This window comes from Lepidochelys kempii, chromosome 3, assembly GCF_965140265.1.
Source record: "Lepidochelys kempii isolate rLepKem1 chromosome 3, rLepKem1.hap2, whole genome shotgun sequence".
Lineage (NCBI taxonomy): Eukaryota > Metazoa > Chordata > Testudines > Cheloniidae > Lepidochelys > Lepidochelys kempii.
The window spans coordinates 29200849-29218175 of NC_133258.1; the positions used below are offsets into that span (position 1 = coordinate 29200849).

The 17327-nt window shown below is 40.9% G+C and overlaps 1 protein-coding gene across 3 annotated transcripts in view; it reads left to right on the forward strand.

Annotated features, from left to right (window-relative positions):
* Positions 1–17327, forward strand: part of ROCK2 (Rho associated coiled-coil containing protein kinase 2) — a 161796-nt gene that overhangs the window by 124875 nt on the left and 19594 nt on the right. For all 3 annotated transcript variants that reach the window (XM_073336011.1, XM_073336009.1, XM_073336010.1), the window contains 3 exons: positions 176–254; positions 519–780; positions 1545–1758. In XM_073336011.1, the coding sequence (XP_073192112.1) occupies positions 176–254; positions 519–780; positions 1545–1758 (555 nt within the window). The remainder of the gene's footprint in view (positions 1–175; positions 255–518; positions 781–1544; positions 1759–17327) is intronic.

The window sequence follows — 17327 nt, forward strand, 5'->3', positions numbered from 1 at the left end:
TTAGAATTTTGTTTGCTGGCAGACTTTACATCACACTGATGTACCTTATTAGCTAAGGTACAATACAATTCCATAATTGTATATTTTAAATCAGTGCATTTAATAATTAGATAACACTCTAATATCAAATGTATTTTTTTGTTTTATTTTATTTCTTTGAAATCTGCTTCTACAGCAAATTGTTCCATGTCCGGCCAGTCACACAGACCGATGTGTACAGAGCAGATTCCAAAGAGATTCCCAGGATATTCCAGGTATGTAGTTATAAATTAGTGTTTTTTAGAAAAACAAACTGATAAAATTCCTTATGAAAATAAATACAAGATGCTTCAAAAATATTTTAACTTTTTTATTAAAGAAGGCACAAGTACAAGTGAGAAAAGTAGATCATATAAATTGTCAGAAAATCTATTCTAACCTACTCTAATTTGTATTTCTGAATTTTTGCTAACTAAATAATTGCCCTTTACCTACACCCATTGTGTATGAATGTTCTGGTTATTTTGCTTTAACTCTAGATTCTTTATGCTAATGAAGGAGAAAGCAAGAAGGAACCAGAATTTCCTGTGGAGCCTATGGGGGAGAAATCAAATTACATTTGCCACAAGGGACATGAGTTTATACCCACTCTGTATCATTTTCCAACCAACTGTGAGGCTTGTATGAAGCCACTGTGGCACATGTTTAAACCTCCTCCTGCTCTAGAGTGTCGCCGCTGCCATATCAAATGTCACAAAGATCACATGGATAAAAAGGAAGAGATTATAGCACCTTGCAAAGGTAAGTAGAGAATAATTGAATAAATGCCTGGTTGCCAATTAACTAAAGGTAATAATTCAGATACAGGTTTCTCATAATGATGGGATCTCAGATAAGCTCAAGGTAGTAATTGCTGGAGTGACAGATCCTTGGGTGCATATCAGGATTCCGTTAGGGAAGATCAGCTCACTGCAGTATAGTGACATTCAGCCAGCACAGGGGCATGTATGCCACATACTTTCAGTGCTGTCAACATCGCGAGGGAAGGGCTACCCAAAAAGGCTACTTACACAGTGGATTGTGTCGCATTTTGGTATAGGACAGCGATGTCGGTGTATGTGGCAATAAGGATTATGACACTCAGAAAAGTTGCTCCCTCTGGACTGAGTTCCACAGTTCTCTGTGCTCAGTATCTCTTATGGGCATATGAGATGGCTGTAACAGCATATGTTTGTTTCCCTGTATACCTGCTTCCTTAGTAACATGGAGAATAATCATCCCCTTATCCTCCAAATGGAAGAAATCAGAAGAGGGTGCAGACTGTGGATAGATTGGAAAGGCTCCTTTGGCGGGAAGGTTAAAGGTGCTGTGGCATAATCTATATACCCAAAGTAGCATTGTGATCATAACAGCCCAAGTGACAGCTTTATACTGGGTTTGTATAGCACCACTTGACTTCCACTCTGTGCAATTTATGAGAACTCAAAGATCTGGCCATTAGTCTTTAAGGTGAGCTCATGTAAAAAATGTAATAATGAGATTTTGTTTTAAAATTTTTCTTACAGTATATTATGATATTTCAACTGCAAAGAATCTACTATTGTTAGCTAATTCTACAGAGGAACAACAGAAATGGGTGAGCCGATTGGTGAAAAAAATTCCAAAAAAGCCTCCAGCACCTGACCCCTTTGCTCGATCTTCTCCTAGAACTTCCATGAAGGTACAGCCAAATCAGTCTATGAGACGGCCAAGCCGACAGCTTCCTCCAAACAAACCAAGGTAACGCAAAAGTTGCTATTAAAGAATAACTTTAAACAGTTTCCCACTGTGATACATTACATTACATAAGTGTTATGGGCAATTCACAAAGATATCTTTTTTTGTTTTGATTCCTTTTGTATTTATACTGTGACTAATGAAATGCAAGACCATCCTGTCATCGTTTGTGAATTTCAGTATACAAAATATTAAGAAAGCTGTGTGAGGAAGCATGTTTCATTTCCTTATTTAAATGAGCCTATCTCTGAATTAAATCTACTGTATGTGTTATATATTATAGGCAGAACTGGTAGCAGTCACCTATGTGTAAGGGTGCTTTTTGCTTCACATTATAGGATCCTGTTTTCAGTTGATTATAACTTTTTGTGAAACTTTAACCATTTGGGCTGAAATTTCTTCTGCCAAATGTCTTGGAAACATTGCAGCAAAAATAGTTCATCTGTTTCAGAGCGTGAGATTAGGGGAAAATATGTTGTTTTGCTCACGTTAAAAATTTCTTACAGGTATTTCATTAAGAAGTAATAGTGCCTCCATGCTTTGGAGCAGGGAATTTAAATCTGTCAATGCTGGTTGCCTTTGTATCCGGAATGTGCTTTTTACTGTCCGGGGGGGAACCCAAATTTGGCAAATTTACAAACCTTTGAAAATTCTTAGTTCACACATGCTCAGTAAAGACTTGTTAGCGGTTGGCACCTAAATTGTCTGAAGATTCTGTGTGCACTGAACATGCTGCATCTCAGGGCTGCAGATGCTAAGTAAGATTTTTTTCCCTGCAGGTGCTCCTATAGGCCGTGTGGTTCTTCTGTGTTCTCATTGCTTCAGTGGAGGCACCCAGAAACTAGGCAGCGTAGAGGAGGAGCAGCCTGACTTGAATACAGAGGGGACAAAAGCCAGACCTCAGAGGAGAGGTGGGGGAGTAGAAGGAGTAGACTGAGGGCAAGGAGCTATGTGGGAAGAAGAGGATGGGGGATAGCTGGGGCTGAAATCGAACTGGCAGCCTGGTGGGAAAGACTGGGACTGGCTAGAGAAAGACACTGGGAGCCAGGATGGAAACAGAGGTAGGGACAGGGATGCCAGTGCATAGTAGGAGGGGAGACTGGGACTGGCAAGGCGAGGAGACTGGGGCAAAGAGAGGCTAGTAGGAACTGGGGCAGAAGGGTCTGTGACCACTAGAGCCACTCTTCTGCAGAGCTTGGAATGGAATCCAAGATTTCAGAATCTCACTATCCCTGTGCTGCCTACAAATATCTGTGAAGACCCACTGGCAAAAGTCTCTCTCCCCCCTGTACTCTAGTTCTAGAGGATGACTACGTACTACTCTTATCAGTTAGTCTGTTAGGTCAAGTGGTAGAGATCTGTGCAGTGGATCTAAAGGTTCCAACTCTGGTAATTACCCTTGTGGGTGTCAATATGATTCCACCAGATAGAATTTCTATATTTTTAGTTCGCTTCTTTGAAAAATCTAGGACAGTACACACACGGACACACTTACTTTAAAAGTTGCAATGTCAGCACTTCTTCAAACCATACCTCAAGGTTTCAGGTTGGGGAGCTAGAAAATGAGGAACACGCAATTAATGATCATCTGTGAAAAGTTTGGTATAAGTGACTTGCCCGCCATCACATAGGCCTCGTCTACACTAGTGAATAATGTAGCTGAAGTTGACGTACTTAGACCTACTCACCGTGGTGCCTTCTCTGCGGTGAGTCGACTGCTGCCGCTCCCCCGTCGACTCTGCCTGCGCCTCTTGCGGCGGTGGAGTACAGGACACGATGGGAGAGCGCTCGGGGGTCGATTTATCGCATCTAGACTAGATGCGATAAATCGAGCCCCGCTGGATCGATTACTGCCTGCCAATCCGGCGGGTAGTATAGATATACCCGTAGGAACATTGTGGCAGAGGCAAGGATAGAATCCATTTTCCCCAGGGCAGCGTTCAGCTGCCTTCACCATGAAACCATCCTTTCTCTTCTTGCAGTCATCTGCCTCATTCACCACACACATTCCAATTTCTGCAAAAAATGAAGTAAGTGTCTGACAGACAACAACCTTATTCATTACACAACACTGATTCATTGTCTGTGCACTGAATGAGGCAGGAGTTCTGTGGAAGAAAGAGCATGTATTCGTGTAATTCAAGTCCCTATAATAATGCATATTCACAAGAGGGCTGAATTAAGGCAACCTTAATTCCGGAATTGCCTAACTTTTGGGTGCTTGACGTTGCAACCTTAATAATGTGTTCTGTGTGTGTGTGTTTGCAAGTAATGTGTACATACTATTACAAGAGCCCTTTGAACATGTAAAGTCTAAGTGTCAGGTATTCCTGTTAAAGCTCACCCAGTGTTTAAGTAAATAGGCTACTTCTACCTTCTCTATTGTCCATCTACATGTGAGGAAAAATTGACATCAGGACTATTCCTGTCCTCAGAACTCTGTGTCAATCTTACCTAACTTCATACAGGACACAGAAGATATTTCTCTTTAGCTTACTTTTCAGTCTGTGTTTCCAGGCACGAGTACTATTTACTTACCCACCCACCCCCAACCACCCTAAAGTTTTGCCACAGTTTGGAGGCAATGAATCTTTAGGATTCAAAGGTGCTAGTTGGTCCATTTCCCACCCGCTGTGTCAGCTAATCCATTGGATAGTTGCATGGACAAATTTCTATATTCCTTAGCCTTTATATCACTCTTAGTGCAGAATAAATGGAGCTGTCAAGCTGTTTCCCACCACAGTTCCCTCTCCCCCAGATATAGCACTGCAAGAGCCAGTCTCCTGCATCTTCAGTGCCCTGAGAAAGGAGTCCCACTTAAAGGGATGGTCTTTTCACTCTAGCGTCTAATTGCTGAAAAACTTGGAGTCTTGACACTTCAGAAATGTTCCTTCCAGAGAACAAGAGAACATACTCTTCAATAGGGACTGTACTTTCTTTTATTGTCCCTCTCCAGAACACAAGGGCTGATGTAAATATAAAAGATGCTTCTGACTGAAAGAGCACAGAACTCAGCCAAGCTCTCAGAGTTCTCTGTGGTAACAAAGAAAAGTTTCTGATAAACTTCTGATAAACAGCAGGACTCTCCATCCTTTTTTTCATCAATTGATAGCCAACGTAGGTAACAGAGAGGTGTTTTCAACAAATGTGCTTTTCAGAATAAAAGACCCTGCTAAGCAGCATAGTGATGGTAGAACACAGATGCCAGAAAGTCACTAATGGCTTATGGAATCATAGAGCTATGAAATGGACCTCAAGAGGTCATCTAGTGCAACCCTCTGTGCTGAGGCAGGAATCAAGTATGCCTAGACCATCCCTGACAGTTGTTGGTCTAACCTCTTCTTAAAAACCTCCAATGACAGAAATTCCACAACCTCCCACAGAAGCATATTCCAGTGCTTAACTATCCTTATAATTAGAAATTTTCTCCTAATATCTAACCTAAATCTCCCTTGCTTTAGATTAAGCTGATTACTCTTTGTCCTATCTTCAGTGGACATAGAGAACAATTGATCACCATTCTCTTTATAACAGCCTTAATATATTTGAAGACTGTTCATAGATTTATAGGCCAGAAGGGACCATTGTGATGATCTACTCTGACCTCCTGGGTAACACAGGGCAATAGAACTTCCCCAAAATAATTAGTTGAGCATGATTTCCAATCTGAATTTGTCTAGCTTCAACTTCCAAACATTGAATCATGTTTTCTCTGCTACATTGAAGAGCCCATTGTTAAATATTTGTTCCCCCTGTACGTACTTATAGACTGATCAGATCACCCCTTAACCTTCTCTTTGTTAAGCTAAATAGATTGAACTCCTTGAGTCTGTCACCATAACATATGTTTTCTAATTGTTTACATGTTCTCGTGACTCTTCTCTGAACCATCTTCAGTTTATCAACCTCTGTCTGAATTGAGGACAGCAGAACTGGACACAATGGTCCAACAACAGTTGCAACAGTGCCAATTACAGAAGTAAAATAACCTCTCTATGCCTACTCTAGATTCCCCTGTTTATGCATCTAAGAATTTCATTAAACCATTTTGGCTGTGGTATTGTACTGGGAGCTCATGTTCAGCTGACTATCTTCCACCCCAAAATCTTCTTCAGAATCTGCTTCCCAGGATAAAGTCCCCCTAGCTTGTAAGTGTAGCCTACGTTCTTTGTTCCTAGATGTATACATTTATATTTAGGCATATTAAAACTCATATTGTTTGCATGTACCCAGTTTACCAAGTGATCCAGATTGCTGTGTATCAGTGATCTCTCCTCTTTATTATTTACCACTTCTTCAATTTTTGTGTTATCTGCAAACTTCATCAGTGAGGATTTTGTTTTTCCAGATCACTGATAAAATGTTAAATGGCATAGGGCCAAGAAGGAGATTCTTGTGGGACTCTACTAGAAACACGCCTGCTCGATGATGATTCTCCATTTATAATTACATTGTGAGACCCATTAGTATTTCTTCAAATGAATGGTCCCTATGTATATTCCAAATGTGGGTACACATGTGCACCATGCACCTGAGTCTGGAGATTTTTAGTAAACTGTGTCCATTGGTCTGCACATGCGCAGTTCTTTTCGTGTTCTGAACAGAGGGCATAAGGGGCAGCACAGACTGGCACCTCTCTAGTTCCTTCTTACCACTGCATGGCCTAAGGCAGAATCTTCTGTGTCCAGCTTCTTCCCTTGACTCCTTCAATCTGTAAACATATTGTGAATAGTTTTGGTATTTTATTCTTTTAGCGTTAACTACTAGTGTAGTTAGTTATTTTTACCTGCCTCCTGGAAATCCTCCCAGGGAACTTAGGATTATGTCCAGTGTCCCAGGGTTCAAGAATTGCATTTTCTGCTGCCACTCCTTTTCAGTGAGTGACGAACACCAACGTTGGCTTTAGTGCCTAGGTGGGATTCACATCTCATCTAAGTACAGTATTGGCCTCTCCTTCCTTCTCAGAACTCATGAAAGTTGAGAGCTAAGGTTTAGAAAATATCTGATGGAGAAGACCATGAGACCCCGATCAGATCTGGGCCATGGAGACACACACCATGCCTCCCTCTTTGCCCCACCCCCACCCCAGTACACTGGCCTCAGTCAACAGGGAGTGCTCCTCTGAGCACAAGCTCAGGAGTCAAAGCTAAGATTTCCAAGCCTAAGAAGAAGGCTTCTCATGAGAACAAGGGGCTTTTCACAAGCATAGAAACAAATCTTTTTCCAAAGCTTCCCTGAAGACAAGAGATCCCTCCCTGTCTGCATTCTTCAAAGTTGGGAGAGTCTTTGTGCATGGGTCTGAAGATTTAGACCCAAGTAAACCACCTCAGGAGGAGGAAGTGGTGCAAAGGAGCACAGATACTTAAGTTCTGATATTGGTTCCAATGTGTAAACTGAAAGGCAGACATCCCTTCGACATCCAGATCAGACCCTGTACTGATAGACTGATACTGATACAGTCACAGCTGTGGCTGGATCCAACTTCCACTGTGACCAGGGAATCATCAGATCCAACAGTTCCACCAACTCCCGCCAAACCCTAGGGTGGTTCGAGACCTATGTCTTTCCAAAGGATATTTTTGCTCTCCCCTATCATCATCCTCCCCCTTTGTGTCCCTCTTTATTCAGAGACATAGTTACTCCAGAGAAGGAAGTTATTCCAAGGATACAAATCTGCTCTCCTCTGCCACCCACAAGCCTGAATACCCAATCACCCAATCACACTGGTAGTTCAGGATCCGGCTTTTTCATTCGTTGAGTCAGAAGTTCCAGAAGGGCCCTAATCTTATTATTTAGAAACTGGTCCTCAGAGATTGGGTTTCATTCTCCAACCAGATATGACTTTCCAAGACACAGGTGTCACCTTGTGCCATGGGGTCCTTCTCAGCCACTTGATTCCTCATACTGGGGTCCTTGGGGCCCCTGGGATGCCTACTTTATGCTCCTGGGAGCAGTATGTGAGCCTTATTTACCATCTCCTGGCCAACAAGAACTGGCCCCATCAGTGTATGAGGAAGATGAAGTTGAACTGGATCTGACATTTCTGATGATTCGGGAGCAATTTCATGATCTTCCCCAAATGAGGCAGTTACCCCCATCTTTACCATCTCTGCCAGATGACCACAAGCAATATCAGGAGTTCCTACAAAGGGTGGTGTCTGAGCTCCAGATACAGCTTGAAGAGATTCAGGAGCCCTAACATAGATTTCTGGACATCTTGTAACCCTCAAGTACCTGTTGAGAGGCCTTCACGATAAATGGGGGCATCATGAATACAGCTAGAACAGTGTGGCACACTCCCTCTTCTCGCACTTCCAATGCAAAGAGAGCTGAGATATGCTACTTCATTCCATGTAAGGGGGCAGAGTTTCTATTCTCTTGCACCCGGCCCAACTCTGGTGGTACAAGCAGCCACCAAAAGATCCAGACTGCAACATCTCAAAACTATATCCTTGGACAAGGGTGTTAAACAGCTCAGCTTCCTAAGGAGAAAAATCTCTTCCCCCTCTCTCCAATTTGGAATGTCAAATTATCCCGCCCTTCTAACTAAATACAACTTCATTAATCATGCTTGTTGTTGGATTTTAAGGATAAGCTCTCTCAGGAAGATAGACCTCAGTTGCAGTCCATAATTTATGAAGGCAAACTAGTGGCCAAAACCTATCTCCAGACTGCAGTAGATCCTGTGCACGCTATGGCCATTCCCATGAGGGGGGATTCTGGGTTACAATCCTCAGGTATTCCTAGAGAGGTGCAGAATACAATTCAAGATCTGCCCTTTGATTCAATTAAATTACTCTGTGAAAAGAGGATGCTTCTCTTCACTCTTTCAAGGACTCAAAGACCATGCTTTGTTTTCTGAGTATCTATACTCCTGCTCCTAAGAGAAAACATCATAAGCAGGAGTACAGAGCAAGACTACCTCTTTAACCATTTTACCACCAGTGCTTCCAGGAACCACCACTCAAACAACAAAAGGTACAAAGGCCTAAGTACACAGCTCCTGCAACATCCATTGCCACACTTCACGCTAACCCACAGACAACGAATTTCTTTTGATGGGACTGTCAAGACCCATTGCCCCTCAGTATTTTTGGAGACCCACAACTGGAGAGCTTTAACAACAGACAAACGAGTGCTGGAAATTATTCACTATGGCTATTTGATCGAGCTTCTGTCAACCCCAGCCCATAAAACCTCTTTATGGTTCCTTTTCTGGGACAAATCTCATGACCAAATTCTGTGTCAAGAAGTGGACTCATTTCTCCACTGGAGAGCCATAGAAAGAGTTCCACCTCAACATCAAAGGAAAGCATTCTATTCCCCTTACTTCTTAGTCCCCAAAAAGAATGGGGAATGGAGATTGATTCTTAGCTTACACTGACTAAATGTATTTATACAAAAATTAAAATTCTGCATGGTCATATTGGTATCAGGTTTCAGAGTAGCAGCTGTGTTAGTCTGTATCCGCCAAAAGAAAACAAGTACTTGTGGCACCTTAGAGACGAACACATTTATTCATGCATCTGATGAAGTGAGCTGTAGCTCACAAAAGCTTATGCTCAGATAAATTTGTTAGTCTCTAAGGTGCCACAAGTACTCCTTTTTTTTATATTGGTATCAGTAATTCCCTCTCTGGACAAAGCCGTGTGGTTCGTGGCTCTAGACTTGAAAGACGTATACTTTCATATAGACATTCACCCAGCTCACAGAAGGTTCCTCAGGTTCCTCCTTGCTCATGACCATTAACTATTCAGAATCCTTCCACTGAGACTAGCTATGGCACCCAGGATCTTTACAAAGGTCTTTTCAGTGGTGGCAGCTTGGATGAGAAGAAATGGGTTTACTGTCTTCCCATAGCTTGATGACTGGTTTCTTACAGACAGATAATTCAAGGAAGTCCAGTTAGCAACCCAATTCCTCTACCATCTGCTATCTTCTCAGGTAATTAGTCAACCACAGAAAGTCCACTTTGACCCCCATTAGGTCTATAAACAAGTCCAGAACAAGTGTATACATTTTTGATGTATACAACAACACCTCCTCCCTTTTTCCCCTGTCTCTCCTTCCTGAATAAGATATAGCCCTCCATACCTGTACTCCCATCATGAGATTTATCCCACCAAGTTTCAGTGATAACCTAAATTAAGACTTAACTGTTGTGTACTAATTCTTCCAGTTCTTCTTGTTTATTCCCCATATTCCTTACATTTGTGTATAGACATCCACAGTTTTTCCGTCTTATTGCTTCTTTGAAACTATTGTAATTGTCCATTTTCCCTCCCCTATCCCCCTAGCATCTCGCCCTTTGTGAAGGTCACTTTTTTTATATACCAACCTGTGGGCATTTTTCTTCTGCTCCCTTTGAACCTATTTTAAAGCCTTCCTCATAGTTTGTCTAGTCAGTGTCCAAGGATGCTCCTCTTCTTGGTCAGGTGGACTCCGTCTCTTACCAATAGTCCTCCCTCCCGAATGGCATCCCATGGTTGAGGAAGCCCACGTCCTCTGATCAATACCATCTTTGCAGCCATACATTCATCTCCAGGGTGCATGTGTCCCTGCCTAGGCCTTTAAGATTCAGTCTTTCATATTCCCATAGCTAATCTCCACTGGAAATTCTTGAGATTTGCTGTTGACAAAGACAATTTTTAATTCTCATCTCCACATCAGGTTTTCATTTCTCTTCCCCTCAATTTTTTCCAAAGGTCTTGATAGCGGATTCTGTTATCTTAAAACAGAGGAAAATGTACTTGAAAATTTATCTAGATGATTAGCTTACTTCTGCCTAGTCTTTGGTTTATAATCAGGAGAAGAGGGCTCTAACTTTATCTAGACCATTGATATTTTTGAAAGGGTTGTGCTTAGTGCAGCAGTCTGTCAGAGGAGAGGATCAGCAAGAACACTGATGTCTGCTCAAACTTCATCAAGAGAAATTGTTTAGTTGTGAGGGGTAACGTTCTCAATGATGCACAATACTATGGGCTAGTTGTCACTACCAAGCAGTGATCATAGCACTTTTTTAGAGAAGTTCCTCTTCTGATATCCTAAATCATCCTCTCACAGTGTCGGATTGTTGTTAATGGAGGGAAAACTCAGGCTAGTTTATTGAAAGGGAGTCTCCATGTATACTCCATTATGTGTGCCAGCATACAAACCTAGATGACTTTGCTAATATTAGAGCTAATTAGAAAACACCCTCCCTCCCCCCAAAAATGAAACAAAAAAACAATTAAATTTAATTGGTTCTTTTCAGAACCTAATACGTAGAGATGGTATAAGTTGTTGCCTTCTCTATCTCATATATCATTTAATTCTTTACATTTTTGCCAAGTCAGGATTAATATGGTTGATTTAAAATAGAGAGACTATTGAAATCTTAAATGGGGACTCTGAGAAAAGGAGTAGCTAAAGTTAGGTACCAATTCTTCTTTCACTGTTGTTTTAGCCTCTTTCTGTTGGTCTCTTTGTTTCTGTCACAAGCACCCAGATTAACAGATAAGAATGTGTACACATGCTTTCTCTCTCTACCCCATCTTTCTTTGAGGGAGATGGAGAAGTCTATTAGTTGCAGCTTGTAGGAGTTACCTGCTGAAATCCAGTGTAGAGACAGGAAAAGCCATATTTCCTTCTGTCTCTCTTACTTTTTAATGCTGAATGACACTAAAGATAAATTTACTCCAAAAGCAAAACAATAAACTGATCTCATTTTTAATATTCTTTTAGGTAAGTACTGACTACTTTGCTATCCAATAGCTTATTAGAATCACATTCTAATTAGCAGTTTTCCTGGACTAAAGAATGCTCCAGCAGTACAGTTACTTGTCTTGGAAGATGAGATTCCACTCCACCCCAAACCTTCTAGAAATGGAACTTCATATAGTTAGATCATATGTGATTTAGAACTTCAGCTGTACCAAAATATTGAAGGACTTAGTAGAAAAGTGCAGGCATCTTACTGCCTGTCTGGTATTTCTACTGAAAACCCAATTCTTACACTTAACATTTTGTGTGTGTTGAGCTGGGCTGCAGGTAAATGTAGGTAAATTACATGTTTAAGAGAAGCTGCTCCATTGGTATCTTTCCATTTACTTCATTGGGCTTTGGGTCAGGCCTTACATTTCTTCCCAGTTTAAAAAAATGTTTAAAATGGAGTTAAAGTTGGAGATTATATATAGTAATTTAAGAGTAAAAAACATTAGAGAGATGTTGCAATTATCACAAAATCAAGCATTACAAATGCAAAATTCAGCATCAAGGTTACACTTAAAAGGAATCCAGATATTTTAAACAATAAAAATACATAGTTCAAGCACACAAACCACCTTAACTTCTCTACCCTTTAGTGATGCCATGCAATAACAATACAATTATTATACTTCTAATGTCCATAATCCTCTTTGCTTGGTAGCAGATGTTACAGAACACTAAGGAAAGCCTGAACTGTTGGGCCCTTTTCTTATCTCAGATGTGTGTTATCATCTATGTAACTTGTAAAATCAGCAGCTGAGCAAGCATACAGAACTGCAAGAATTGCCTTAAGAAGATAGGTAATGAAATGCGAATATATAACTTTAATTGGCCCCATTGTATTTTGGAACGTGATGAGACAACACAGTATAATTGTTTTAATTTAACCCCTTGAATTTTAGGGCTGGAATGGGAGAGCTAAATAATTAAATCAAATCAACCACAGACTGATTTTCCCTGTGTGCTATACCAGTTTTAAATTATCTCAGATTTCAAACCTAATCAGGTTATAGGTTAATTTTAATACAATTCAATTTTTAATGCCATTTTTCACTAGCATAAGAACATAAGAATGGTTATACTGGGTCAGACCAAAGGTCCATCTAGCCCAGTATCCTGTCTTCTGACAGTGGCCAATGCCAGGTACCCCAGAGGGAATGAACAGAACAGGTAATCATCAAGTGATCCATCCCACTGTTGCCCATTCCCAGCTTCTGGCAAACAGAGGCTAGGGATACCATCCCTGCCCATCCTGGCTAATAGCCATTGATGGATCTATCCTCCATGAATTTATCTAGTTCTTTTTTTGAACCCTGTTATAGTCTTGGCCTTCACAACATCCTCTGGCAAGGAGTTCCACAGTTTGACAGTGTGTTGTGTGGAAAAAGTATTTCCTTTTGTTGGTTTTAAACCTGCTGCCTATTAATTTCATTTGGTGGCCCCTAGTTCTTGTGTTATGAGAAGGAGTAAACAACACTTCCTTATTTACTTTCTCCACACCAGTCATGGTTTTATAGACCTCTATCATATTCCCCCCTTAGTTATCTCTTTTCCAAGCTGAAAAGTCCCTGTTTTATTAATCTCTCCTCATATGGCAGCCGTTCCATACCCTTAATCATTTTTGTTGCCTTTTTCTGAACCTTTTCCAATTCCAATATATCTTTTTTGAGATGGGCCACCACAGCTGCTTGCAGTATTCAAGATGTGGGTATATCATGGATTTATATAGAGGCAATATGATATTTTCTGTCTTAATATCTATTCCTTTCTTAATGATTCCCAACATTTTCTTTGCTTTTTTGACTGCCACTGCACACTGAGTGGATGTTTTCAGAGAACTATCCACAATGACTCCAAGATCTTTCTTGAGTGGTAACAGCTAATTTAGACTGCATCATTTTATATGTATAATTGGGATTATATTTTCCAATGTGCATTACTTTGCATTTATCAACATTGAATTTCATCTGCCAATTTGTTGCCCATTCACCCAGTTTTGAGAGATCCTTTTGTAGCTCTTCACAGTCTGTCTGGGACTTAACTATCTTGAGTAGTTTTGTATCTTCTGCAAATTTTGCCACCTCACTGTTTACCCCTTTTTCCAGATCATTTATGAATATGTTGAATAGGACTACTCCCAGTACAGACCCCTGGGGGACACCACTATTTACCTCTCTCCATTCTGAAAACTGACAGGTTATTCCTACCCTTTGTTTCCTATCTTTCAGCCAGTTACCAATCCATGAGAGAACCTTCTTTCTCATCCCATGACTTCTTACTTTGCTTAAGAGCCTTTGGTGAGGGACCTTGTCAAAGGGTTTCTGAAAATCTAAATACACTATATCCACTGGATCCCTCCACATGCTTGTTGACCTCCTCAAAGAATTCTGGTAGATCGATGAGGCACGATTTCCCTTTACAAAAACCATGTTGACTCTTCCCCAACAAATTATGTTCATCATTCATTCATTCATTGTCTGACAGTTTTGTTAATTACTGTAGGCAACCCATTTGCCCAGTACTGAAGTCAGGCTTACCGGCCTGTATTTGCCAGGGAGCCCTTTTTAAAAATTGGTATCACATTAGCTATCCTCCAGTGACACCTCAATCTGGGACAGTTCCTCAGATTTGTCACCTAAAAAGAATGGCTCAGGTCTGGGAATCTCCCTCATATCCTCAACCATGAATACCTATGCAAAGAATTCATTTAGTTTCTCCGCAATGGCCTTATTATCCTGGAGTGCTCATTTAGCATCTCAATCATCCAGTGGCCCCACTGCTTCTGATGTACTTAAAACATTTTTTGCTACTACTTTTTGAGTCTTTGCTAGCTGTTGTTCAGATACTTTTTCGGCCTTCCTAATTATATTTTTATACTTCATTTGCCAGAGTTTATGCTCCTTTCTGTTTTCCCTGTTAGAATTTAACTTCCACTTTTTAAAGGATGCCTTTTTGCCTCTCGCTGCTTCTTTCATTTTGTTGTTTAGCCAAAGTGGCTCTTTTTTGGTTCTATATGTTTCTTAATTTGGAGTATACATTTAACATGAGCCTCTATTATGTTGTCTTCAAACAGTTTCTGTGTAGCTTGCAGGAATTTCACTTATGGTGCTATACCTTTTAATTTCTGTTTAACTAACTTTCTCATTTTTGTGTAGTTCCCCTTTCTGAAATTAAATACTACAGGGTTGGGCTGCTGTGGTGTTTTCCCTGCCACAGGGATGTTAAATTTAATTATATTATGGTCACTATTACCAAGAGGTCCAGCTATATTCACCTTTTGGACTAGATCCTAGGGACCAAATGGCTAGGCAGCAGTTCTGCAGAAAAGGACCTAGGGGTTACAGTGGACGAGAAGCTGGATATGAGTCAACAGTGTGCTCTTGTTGCCAAGAAGGCTAATGGCATTTTGGGCTGTATAAGTAGGGGCATTGCCAGCAGATCGAGGGACGTGATCATTCCCCTCTATTCGACATTCGTGGGGCCTCATCTGGAGTACTGTGTCCAGTTTTTGGGCTCCACGCTACAAGAAGGATGTAGAAAAATTGGGAAGAGTCCAGTGGAGGGCAACAAAAATGATTAGGGGACTGGAGCACAAGACTTGAGGAGAGGCTGAGGGAACTGGGATTGTTTAGTCTGCGGAAGAGAAGAATGAGGAGGGATTTGATAACTGCTTTCAACTACCTGAAAGGGGGTTCCAAAGAGGATGGATCTAGACTGTTCTCAGTGGTAGCAGATGACAGAACAAGGAGTAATGGTCTCAAGTTGCAATGGGGGAGGTTTAGGTTGGATGTTAGGAAAAACTTTTTCACTAGGAGGGAAGTGAAGCACTAGAATGGGTTACCTAGGGAGGTGGTGGAATCTCCTTCCTTAGAGGTTTTTAAGGTCAGACTTGACAAAGCCCTGGCTGGGATGATTTAGTTGGGGATTGGTCCTGCTTTGAACAGAGGGTTGGACTAGATGTCCTCTTGAAGTCCCTTCCAACCCTGATATTCTATGATTCTATGATCCTATGCTCCAGGACTAAATCACGAATTGCCTTTCCTCTTGTGGGTTCCAGGACTAGCTGCTCCAAGAAGCAGTCATTTAAGATGTCAAGAAATTTTATCTCTGCATCCTGTCCTGATTTGATATGTACCCAGTCAATATGGGGGTAATTGAAATCCCCCATTATTACTGAGTTTTTTATTTTCATAGCTTCTCTAATTTCCCTGAGCATTTCACAGTCACTATCACCATCCTGGTCAGGTGGTCTGTAATATATCGCTACTGCTATATTCTTACTATTAGAGCATGGAATTACTATCCATAGAGATTCTGTGGTACAATTTGGTTCATTTAAGATTTTTACTTGGTTTGATTCTACGCTTTCTTTCACATATAGTGCCACTCCCCCACCAGCACGATCTGTTCTGTCCTTCCGATATATTTTGTACCATAGTATTACTGTGTCCCATTGATTATCCTCATTCCACCAAGTTTCTGTGATGCCTATTATGTCAATATCCTCATTTAATACAAGGCACTCTAGTTCACCCATCTTATTATTTAGACTTCTAGCATTTGTATATAAGCACTTTAAAAACTTGTCACTGTTTAGCTGCCTGCCATTACACGACGTAATTGAAAGGAACTTTTTTTCATTTGACTGGTTCTCATCAAATCCTACCTGTATTTTATCATCTTCCATCCTCTCCTCCTTATTAGGACATAGGGAAACTCCATTTATAGATCCTCTCCTAAGGGATGTCTGAACCATGTGCTCCTCCGCACCTGTCAGCTTTTCCCCAGCCCTTAGTTTAAAAACTTCTCAACAAGCCTTTTAATTTTAAGTGCCAGCAATATGGTTTCATTTTGGTTTAGGTGGAGCCCATTTTTGTTGTACAGGCTCCCCCTTTCCCAAAAGTTCCCCCAGTTCCTAGTAAATATAAACCCCTCCTCCCTACACCATCATCTCATCCATGCACTGAGACCCTGCAGTTCTGCCTGGCTAACTGGCCCTGTACGTGGGACTGGAAGCATTTTAGAGAATGCTATCATGGAGGTCCTAGACTTCAGTCTCTTACCTAGCAGCTTAAATTGGGCCTCCAGGACTTCCCTCCTATCCTTCCCTTTGTCATTGATACCTACATATATCACAACCACCGACTCCTCCCCAGCACTACACATAAGCCTATCTGGATGTCTTGAGACATCCACAACCTTCACTCCAGGCAGGCAAGTCACCATGTGGTTCTCCCGGTCATCACAGTTGAATAATTGTGATGTATTTTTGATGTGTACTAACAAAAGTGTTTGTTTCTCCGAAAACAACAATTCCCAATTACACAGACTGTCCTCTGATAGGAGCCAGTAGAGTGAGAGCTGCCCTGTCTGATTGGGTGATATACCCATATTCGTTCTCTTCAGCTTTACATTACTGATATGCAAATTATATTCGGAGAAAAAGCTTCTGGGACTGACTTGTATCTAATACTGTACACGAAACTCCTGTGTTAATAGAAGATTAAGGTTGAATAGAAGGTTGAAAATAAAACACTTAAGTCAGGAAATATAAAAGTTAAATGTTCACTCTTAACTCTGCCCTTTTTTGTGTGTGCACTACAGTGATCTTTATTTACAGATCACACTGTATTTCTGAAACACGGGTTTACCTTACAATCCTAGACAACTCTGTGTACCATCTTGTAGCCTGTTGTATGGGATTCTCTCTGCTATACATTATTTATATGAAAAGTTCACATTAAATTATACTTGTATAATATGGGGAGGAAAATCATGATGTGTGTCCATATACAGCACATGCATTTGTGACAGAGACATTGATA